Source organism: Rhizophagus irregularis, chromosome 17 (genome assembly GCF_026210795.1).
Source record: "Rhizophagus irregularis chromosome 17, complete sequence".
In the NCBI taxonomy this organism is placed as follows: Eukaryota; Fungi; Glomeromycota; class Glomeromycetes; order Glomerales; family Glomeraceae; genus Rhizophagus; species Rhizophagus irregularis.
Genome location: NC_089445.1, coordinates 4,171,454 through 4,182,086, shown reverse-complemented (window position 1 = coordinate 4,182,086; position 10,633 = coordinate 4,171,454). Strand labels below are relative to the sequence as shown.

The window sequence follows — 10,633 nt, the reverse complement described above, 5'->3', positions numbered from 1 at the left end:
TTCATAAAAATTTTTTTTACAAATTTCTTATTATATAATCATATAATATTCATATATAACATAAATAAATTAAAAAGTTTTTAAAATAATGTTAACTTTAAAAAAAGTATATACCAGAAATTTGTTTGAAATGTTTTTTCTTTTTATCATTAATAATATTAAATAATTGGCATAAAAACATTTTCTGAAAATCTACTATTTTGATTGGTTATTATTGCAAAAGATATTTTTTAAAAAAAATTTTTTGCAAACATATTTATTCAAAATAATCTTATTTAATGAAATTTTATTTGCAAATATTAAATTCAAGTCACACATTTACGATTTTAAAGAAAAAAAATCGCCATATTTATTTTTATCAAAGTGTACAAATCAAAGAAACAATAACAATAAATAAAAAGATAAGTAAATTACAATGATCAAGGAGAAAGATGCTACTAAAAAAATGAAATAACAATGGAGTAATGGAAAGTAATAGAAGATGAAAGGGAGTAAAAAAGAGTAATGAGAAGTGATAGGAAACAAAAAGGAGAAATAGGACATGATGTGTAGTACCAAAAATAAAAATGCACAGTCGACAATTATTCCTATGGATTTTTCCGATAATATTATGAAAGAAATAGACGCGTTGAATATTTCACATACCTCGGATATTAAATAACGAATGGATTATTTAAATTTTTCTAATAATTTAATTAAAAACTAAACGAACAATTAGAGATGAAAAGGAGTGATGGGTGATGAAGAGGAGTGATGGGAGACAAAATGGAGTGATGGGCGATGAAAAGGAGTGATAGGAGACGAAAAGGAGCGATGGGAGATGAAAAGGAGCGATTGGAGATGAAAAAGAGCGATGGGAGACGAAAAGGAGTAATGAGAGACGAAAAGAAGTGATGGGAGATGAAAGGAGCGATGGGAGATGAAAAGAAGTGATGGGAAGATGAAGAGGAGTAAAAATTTATTAAGATTGTAAAATTTAATAAAAAATTTTCCAATAAATTTTCAATCAATTTTTTATAAAAAAAAGATCTCTAATGAAATTCTTTATTAAAAAAATAAATTTCAAGCCAAAATTCTTGATACACTTATTATTTTTCTATTAAGATTTCTAAACAAAATTCTCCATCAAAAAAATAAAAAAATTTGCAACCAACAATTCTCTAATGAAATTCCCAACCAAAAAAAATATTCCCAATTAAGAAAAATTTCTAACAAAAATCTTCCATCAAAAAAACACATTTTCCCTATTAAAAAAAAAATTCAAAGATTCTTACCTATTAAAAAAAATTCTCAAAAGAATTTCAAACAAAAAAAGCCTTTGCCTATATTAAAAATAAAAATTCTCTACAAAAATTGTTTTATAAAAAAAAAGCCAATAAAATAAAAAAAAAATTCTTCGTGTAGAAACTATGCTAAACTTAATCACCCCTGTGCTGACAAAGAAACTAATTTTTGACAAGATAAAATTAAAATCAAATACAGTTGGACGAAAACATCAAGTACAGATAGATAAAACATCAAGCACGAACAGATAACAAGCACATGATAGATAAACATCAAGCATGAACAGATAAAAATATCAAGCACAGGACAGATGAAAATCAAGCATAAACAGGTAAAATGTCAGACACAGGGTGAGATGACTAATATTAGTAATATACTATACATATATACTGTAAATCATAATCTTAGCATTATCTATTATACATAAAACTTTGGTTTAAATAAACAATTCTTAACTGCCAAATATTTTTAATTCTTAATTGTTATTTATCTTTAATTGGATTTACTTAAATTATAAAACTAGGGAACGGTAACCATTGGAAATCCGGAGTGAAAAGCGAAATTGTTAACCTTAATTAAACACAGGTAATTCGAATAAAAAAAATATAGACCAATCCTCATACCAGTTTTCATATGATAAATGATTTTTATATTAAATTTAAAGCTAAAAAAATTTTTTTATTTGCAAAAAAAAAGAAAAAAGACCGATCATATATAAAAAAAAAATATCAAATAAACAATTTTTGTTCTATTTTTATCACATGTAACCGAAAGAATCAATACGAATGGATGGCCATCAACTCATACAGTGAGTGGGCGACATTTGTGAAACTGACACAAATAGTATATAGTCCTTTGCTTTGCTCTGGACTAATTATAAACGTTATTTATTTTGGAAATATTGCTATACAGTCAAATCTCTATATACTGATATAGATGTTTTTGGAAAAAATATCAGTATATCAAAATATCGGTACATTATGAAAATTTATATACCAATATTAATAATAAAATGTAGATTAATATTGGTATATAAAATTTTGTATAGAATTACAATGTATTTTAAATTATTTAATAAAGTAATTTCATTTAAGTCAAATTTTAATAAAATACTTTGAAAAAATATCGATATATTATTTATATTTATTATATTAACATATTAGTGTATATAATATAAAAACTATATTAAATCCTTTTGTATTTTTTCTTCAAGTTTTTCCTATCTTTACAGAATATTAGAAAACCATTTCTTTCATTCCAAGTTATTATATTTTCTTTTTTAACTTTTTCATCTTCATCAAATAATTTCATATGAATATATTTCTTATTTATCAATAAATTTCTATATATCCCCTACTGCAACATTTTAAACTATATTGTGTAATAATTTTAATAATTTTCTATAATCTTCTACTATACTATCTAATATTTTTCTAAATTATCTTTACAATCTGACATAAAATTTTTAATTTTTTATTAGCGATTAAATTTGTAATGAACAATACAAATATACGAAATTTTATAATAATAGTTGCGGGTACCTGATTAAGCTAACGAATACTAACCAACTAGTTTCTATATAAGTTTTAACCTGAATTTGAGACCTACTATAGTAACATACACTTAAGACGTTCTATCAACCTCGCTCTAAAAACCTGACTTCTAGGATAAAATTAATTTTTTACTTTACCCCCTTAATGCCCCTAAACTTCATTCAACTACTAACCCCTTAAAAATAAAACAATAAAGAGCAGAGAGCATAATTAACTAAAACTATAAAACCCTGCATATTCGTACCAAAATAAATATTCAATCATAAACTTTCCAAACTATTAAAAAGGTTAAAAATATTAACTTTCCTATTAGGATCTATATATTCTTCTTTATAATTTTCTTTAACTTTTTTAAGAATAATTTTTAATCTTTTTTCCTTTTCTTTTTGTTTCAAACATCTATCAATCCAAAAGCCCCAACTCTTTTCAAAAATAAAATTCCTTAACAAAACCAGAAATTTTTCTTGTACATTTTGATTTTCAAAAATCAATGATGTATATGCTACCAATTCACAAGGAATTATTCCCTTAATTAATTCATCTATAAAGGTAAGTTTTGATTCACCGACTATAAGCCCAATCCCAAAAGGTCATTTTATTAATAAGTTTATTGTCAATAATAGGATCTTTATCTGCATTAATCAATAAAGAGTTACAAGCTCCTTCAAAAAATTCTTTTGTTTTCTGAATAATATTATTCATTTCAATAGCATGTGAGTCAAAAATCCACACATGATCGAAAGTTTCATCATATCGTTCACAAATCTGACATAAAATTTGTGTCAACCATGTAGGATAATCCAGTGTTACCACCAGTTTTCGTTGGGCGTCAGGTGATAACAGAAATTATCCCCTGATCGGCACCATTTATACAGTTATCCGATTGTACTTATACCTACTGGATGATCAATTTATATATATTTATTTATGCGTTTCTAGTACATATTTACTCTAGATAACTAGACAAATTATTTATTTTGTAATGTTAATAGTAAAATTACTACATTTAACAAACTTAAGACGAAAATTATCAATTAAATCATCTTTACGCTTTAAAGGAATTGTGATATTTTGAATTTCAGTGAATGGTTCTGTTTTAGTCTCTTCCTGAGATGATAAATTTTCAATTCTTTGTTCCGTATTTAGATCTTTGGCAGATTTTTCCAAATTTTCTTGCATCGAAATATCCTTTTATAAATAAAGTGTAAAAAAAATTAATAATTATAATGATAATTTATAATAAAGAATTAATTAGATACCTTTGAAATGCCTGGAAGTGTTAACTTTGCGATGTCCAATTTTTGCTTTTCATTTTGTGTTCGATATCTATAAAATAAATGAATTTTAATGACAAAATAAAAAAATTAAATATTATATTATAATATATACTAACGCATTTAATCCTGCAATGGACCGGTGCAATGTTACATTCATTATAGCTTGTGAATCCAATCCTTCGTCATTTAACTTTTGTGCAGTACATTTTCGTAATGAATGATTTACAATTCTTCTGTTTGTGCAATCAATACCCGTAATATTACAAATTTCTTTTAACATTCCAGATAATTTATCTCGACCTAAATGAAAAGTAGAATACCAATTTTCTAAATAATATATTGAAATTTATTAGTTTGTGTTAAAAATATTGTAGAGAAAGAAATCATATAAAATTGTACCTTCAATATCTTTATTAATACGAAGAAAAAAGTTTTCTTCTGCATTATTAGGCCGTAAACTCAAGTATTTTCTAATGTCATGACATGCTCCATATGTTCCTTGTTCATCTGGTGGAATAATATGAACAGGTTGTTGATTAGAATTTGTTTGGTGATAATATCCTCCCTGGTGAGTTTTATCATGAATTGTCACAATGTTATATCCTCCATCATCACGTTTTTTAAAATGGCTAGCCATAATACTATGATATGATCCCCCTCTACGTGCTGTACAACATCCTACCCATAAAAAGACTCTCCTTAATAATCCATCTGGTGAATTACTTGATATATCAGGATGTTCGAAGATTTTTACCATTTCTTCATCAGTAAGAGGATCAGCTCCATTATATTCACCATTATTGATTTCTTCCAATTCTATCATTCTTGTATGTAATGTATCACGCACTATTCTAAATTCAAAATCCTCATGTATATTGAATGGTTCTCTATCTTTAAACATTTCTTGATAAAACCGATTTATAGCACATATACCATTATACAGTGAGTTTGCTTTGTATTCCTTTTTGTCTTTTGTTTGAATAACTATAATGAATTCACATAACAACATTGCAATGGCTTTTTTGTCATAAAGGGTCATTAAATCTATGTTTGGTTGAGTGTCATTTACAAAGCTTTCAAATCTAGAAACCCATAAACGTGTATTTTTGTTAGTATTTTTTGGTTTTGCGGAAGAGACATACTTTTGTAAAGTTTCTATACAAGGACGATCAAATGTTTCTTTATTAGACGATTTTGATAATGATTTGTGTATTTCAGAAAGTTGATTATTTTCTAAATGATTCAATCTTCCTTTTAATTCATTTATAGTGACAGTATCATTACTTGAATTTAATAATTCGGAGGCTTTTTTGAAACTAGACATTTTATTTTGAAATTAAAAAGGAGAGAAAAAAAATGTAAAAAGGAGAGAAAAAAAAATGTAAAAATGATTACAAATAGGGTATTTATATTTATTGATATTACACAATAGACTAAAATAGTCTAAAATAGTCTAAAATAGTCTAAACTATATAAATGGCAGGGGATAAATCAATTATCTCCTGGCTAATTGGAATAGTAAAATTTTACTTAGAATCGGAACATGATCGGCCTTCGGCTGATCATTTATCCAATCCTAGTAAAATTTTACTTATTCCTAATTAGCCAGGAGATAAGTAATACATAAATAATGATTCACGATCAAATTAGTGTTAATTTTATGTAGATCAAGTCAATTTACCAGAGCAAATCCAAATTGATGAGCAATTTTATTAGAAGTGCGTTGATATCCCAATAAAATTCTTACTACTGCCTCACTTGTCGCTCTGTAGTAACCAAAATTATATCAAACACACAAAAATAAATTCCCAATCAAAAAAGAATTTCCACTAAAATGATAAAAAAGGGAAGATGATATTCTTCACAATTAAAGTTGATAATGATGGAAATTATCATCATCTATTTTATGATCTTACAATAAAATTCCTTGATCAAAGTAGAACAGTTGTGATTTTTTAATTATTAGCAACAGCATCTCACTCTACATTGAACAAACATTTTCAACAAATAATTGACAATGACTTATTACTGATCATTGGAAAGATCACAATATACTAATACCAATAAAAAATAAAACAATATATATAAAAAAAACAGTACATATTCTATAATAAAATATACTAAAAATTTATAAAATTATGATGATCATTTCAGTAATCACTAATAATGTATTAGTGTGAAGTGATCATCTAGTAATCAAAATTTCGCAATGCTTTCATCTTTATAAAGAAAAGTTACCCATTAAAATATTTCTAATGATCTTTCTATAAATTACTTTTAGAAACATTTAATATACCTTAATATCTAGTAGTGATTCCTGGTTAACCATAGATGTCCTTCATTTCTTAAATATGATAATACTACTCTATTACTCTCAAACTTTTATGTATTCATCTTTTTTATGAATTTTACTCCAAATAACTGATGGAGCAGTTGAAATTATATTTTTATCATTTTTCTGAAAATTCAATTTTCTTTCCATGGATTTTAGAGTTAAAATGTGCAGAGTCATAAAGTGTGTAATATTTCTTGGTATAAGTTTTAGTTTTAAACACAGAATTGAAAAGATGAACCATTCTGATCATTCCTTCCAATGCAATATTCTTGACTATAATGATATAAAGTCTAAATAAAAAGCAACCTCCTTATTGTTATCTCATTCTCTTTATTATCAATCATTAAACACTCCCTCTAAATAACATTTTACTTTCAACGAATTTTTCAAAAAATCCTTTATAACTTGATGATCAGTAACTCTTAAAGGAATGGTATATTCACAGATTTTAAATGATCAATAAAAAGAATTATTAAAAAAGTCAATTCCAAAAACTAATATATGATTACTTATTACTTAAATTCCTATGAAAGAGATTTGATGAAGCTTCTCCTTCGATTAACAAAGTAATAGGTAAAGTTCTAATTAACCTTGATTATATTTATAATAATTCTGTTTTCTATTCACAATTACACTGAGATGTAATATGATTTTCCTTCAATCAAATTTTGATATTATTCTATTAGAATATACCATCTTCCCTCTATGTGCATATCAGATTTTTTTCATTGATAACTAAAAGTTAATATTTTATACCATTGTTGAATGAAGTCCAGAGCTAAATATTGTTACTGATTAAATTAAGTGTTTTTCAATATGTTTCTTCCATATATCATAAACATATATTATCGTAGAGTAAAAAACAGACAATAGCCTTTTCCTATTCGGTAATCTGTCGTACTCTCTGAAATATAGTGGTACAATTTTTTTTTATATTTTTTAAAATAATGTGCCCCATAGACTCCCGGTCAAACGATCATCAAAACACTTGCAAAGTATACTCTTTTTTGGTTGTGATCAACACGAAAAGTTTGCCTGCGAATTTAATATCTTAGATTTTAGATTATAGATTTAATAATAAGAATAATGAATCCTAAATCTAAGAGTATAACGCCCACCCTCCCTCCTTATGAACCGATGGGCTATATATATTTTTTTTCCTTCATTTTTTTTCATTTTAAAAAAAAAAAATAAATTTCGGGTTACTCTCTGTATTACGCAATATTTACTTACGCAAAAAAAAAAAAATTTTATTTTATACCCAATATAATTTATCAATTTATTCAACAAATCAAAAAAATTTTCTTCATTATCTTCATATATAAAAAATTACTCAATGTATTATGCAATATTTACAAAAAATAAAATAAAGAAAATTTTACGTATTACTCAATATATACTGTATTATATAATATAAAATTTGTCAATTTATGTAAAAATAAATAAACCCATATATTACTGCAATATAAAATTTATTTTTTTCATAAAAATTTTTCAAAATTAACTTATTACGAAAATTATTACGAAAAATATATTTCGTAAAAATTATTTTTTCTTCATAAAAATTTTACACATTACTCAATCAATCAATATATTTTACAGTATAAAATTTATTTATTCATAAAAAAAATAATTTAAATCAAAGAAAAAAAACTGATCTTTATTTGTTTCCTATCTCTTTTTTTTTACTCATTTACTCAATCAAATTTCATAATTTCATAATTTTTACATTTACATAAATAAATAAATCGAATAAATTCATGTAAAAAAACTGGTATAAAAACAAATTTTTTTTTCGTGACTTTTATTTGACTTCTAATTTCCATAAAGGTATAAATAAATAATTAATTAATTACAAAAAGGCAGATGATGTGGCTATAATACAAATATTACATTAATCAAAATATAAATTATTTCCAAATATATAAGTTGTTTACGATATAATATAAATTTTTATATATTATCTATATAAAAAAAGGAAAGATTCGGATGATGTGGCTTAAATAATTACAATATTACATAAATTACTCGTGCTTCTAAAAAAAAAAAATCCTAAAATAGGTTTTTTTGCGGCGATCAGACTCCTTTATTTTATTATCAAAAAAAAAAAAAATAGATCTTTAGTTAATCAAATCAAATAAAAATTTTTTTTAAAAAAAATGAAACTTTATTCTGGAGTGCAAGAATGATTATTAAAAAGAATCCACTCTTTATCATATTTTTTTTAAAAACTTTAATAAAAGAATTCCTTATATTTTAATTGAAACATTTTTTTTAAGTCTTTTTTTTTAATTTTTTTAAATAAAAAAAAATTTCATGTAATTAAAATAAAAATAAAAAAATTTCATGTCGTAAATTCATACATTTTGCATTTTTTTTTCTTCAAATTAAAACCCGATTATCATTTCATCTATTGAATATTCGTATATAAATACTCTGATATTTTTTTTTACTTAAAAAAAAAACGTATATTTATATTTTTCAAATATACAGTTTTATTCTTAAAAAAAAAAAATTACAATATCTTTTCTACCTCCTATATCTCTAATGCCAGCAAAGTTGAGTACGATATGCTACATTCACGATTCAACCCAGAGGTCGACAAAGGAATATAGCATAAAAGAAATAACTGGAATATCCAGACTGAGTGATGAAGACCCAACCAAAATCATATATCTAAAAATTAAAGCGTTTGTTCCATTGGATAAAGAAATTGATACACAAATTGAAGAATTTGAAAATGGCCAGGTAATTTACTTGAGAGGTAAATTTATTGCCTGCAATGGATGGTACACGGTAATGTTACTTATTTTTAGTTCAAAAAACAAAAATTAAAATAAAATAAAAATTAGTATCAAATTATTAATTTTGAAAAAATTGAAATAATAGGTCAACGCTACATCAATTAAACCTATGCCAAGTCTTGATTTTGATATGATGCCAGCTGTAGGCATAAACATAATGGTGACGGGTTTGACCACTCAAACTGTTAAAAATGTAGGTGACGAATCTGTTCTTGACTTTCACGTGGAAGAAAATCTTGGAAATAGAGAACCAAAGGATTTTTGGTTAGAGATGAGACATAATTCAAATATTAATTATTTGGCCAATAAAACTAATTCTATCAATCAAACCATGAGATCTACGATGGCAATTTTTATCAGGCCTACTCTATTATCAAGAATCCATCATAGATACCAGCACAACTGAAGAGTCTATACCTGGGAAACATATCTTGAAATTAGATGATATATCACTAATTTCTAGCAACCGACCTAATACGTCTGCTCAATCCATTAATCTACCATGGTTGAACCAAGAGTCAACAAGTTCAAGGAACACACCTCGTACACCAAGAGGATCTACACCACGTTTAAAAAGAGGTCGTGTTACACTTTCACAACTATCTTCCACCAGGAAGACTCGAAGCCAATCACTAGCATCCGCATTACAAGAAAACCCCCTTCCAACCATGACCCAAAACGAAACCTCTAGTGAAACTTAAATAATAAAATTTATTTTCTTATTCTTTTTTAAAAAAATATATATATATATATTTTTAACCATATAATTGCTGAGCATAAAAAAGTTAATAATAAACAAAAAAGGTATCGGAGATTGCATTAAACTTATTTTCCTTTATTAAATATATAAAATTTTTCACATTAATTTTTAATTTATTGTATTTTTTTTAAATAATAAATAAAATTAAAACAATACATCAAATGAAACAATTTATTTTTCTTCATTATTCTAATGATGATTTACAACATTTATGATAATCTCGTATAAACAAATGCATTCTTACATTTCTAAAATTTACGATCTTTAATTATTTTAATATTAAAAAATAATATGCTCCGATCCCTGATCATTGATCCCGTGATGCTATTAATTAATACGCTCGAATTTGTCCCCGTCAGTCCCGTGTTCTGTGGTGGGTACTGAAAAAAAAAAAATACTGGCTAGTTATATACTAATTTTTTAATAAAATGAGCAGGATTTGATAATTTAAATATACTTTGAATTTTTTGATGAACTCTACTATCAGCATATCATGAAGAATGTTCAAAATTTTTTTAAAAAAAATTTCATATGAATTTTATATATATAATTTTTTGAAGCTGGTTGTCAGATCAATTTTTAAACTTATTATATTACGAGTACTGAAAAATTAAGTTTGC

At 25.1% G+C, this 10,633-nt stretch overlaps 1 protein-coding gene across 1 annotated transcript; it reads left to right on the top strand.

Moving 5' to 3' along the window:
- Window positions 1-8,996: 8,996 nt before the first annotated feature.
- OCT59_009600 (uncharacterized protein) lies at window positions 8,997-9,954 on the top strand (the record flags this gene model as incomplete). The annotated part of the gene is made up of 3 exons (XM_066133691.1): window positions 8,997-9,245; window positions 9,339-9,517; window positions 9,651-9,954. The coding sequence occupies 3 exons, from the start codon at window positions 8,997-8,999 to the stop codon at window positions 9,952-9,954; spliced, it is 732 nt and encodes a 243-aa protein (XP_066000108.1).
- Between the last annotated feature and the right edge of the window lie 679 nt (window positions 9,955-10,633).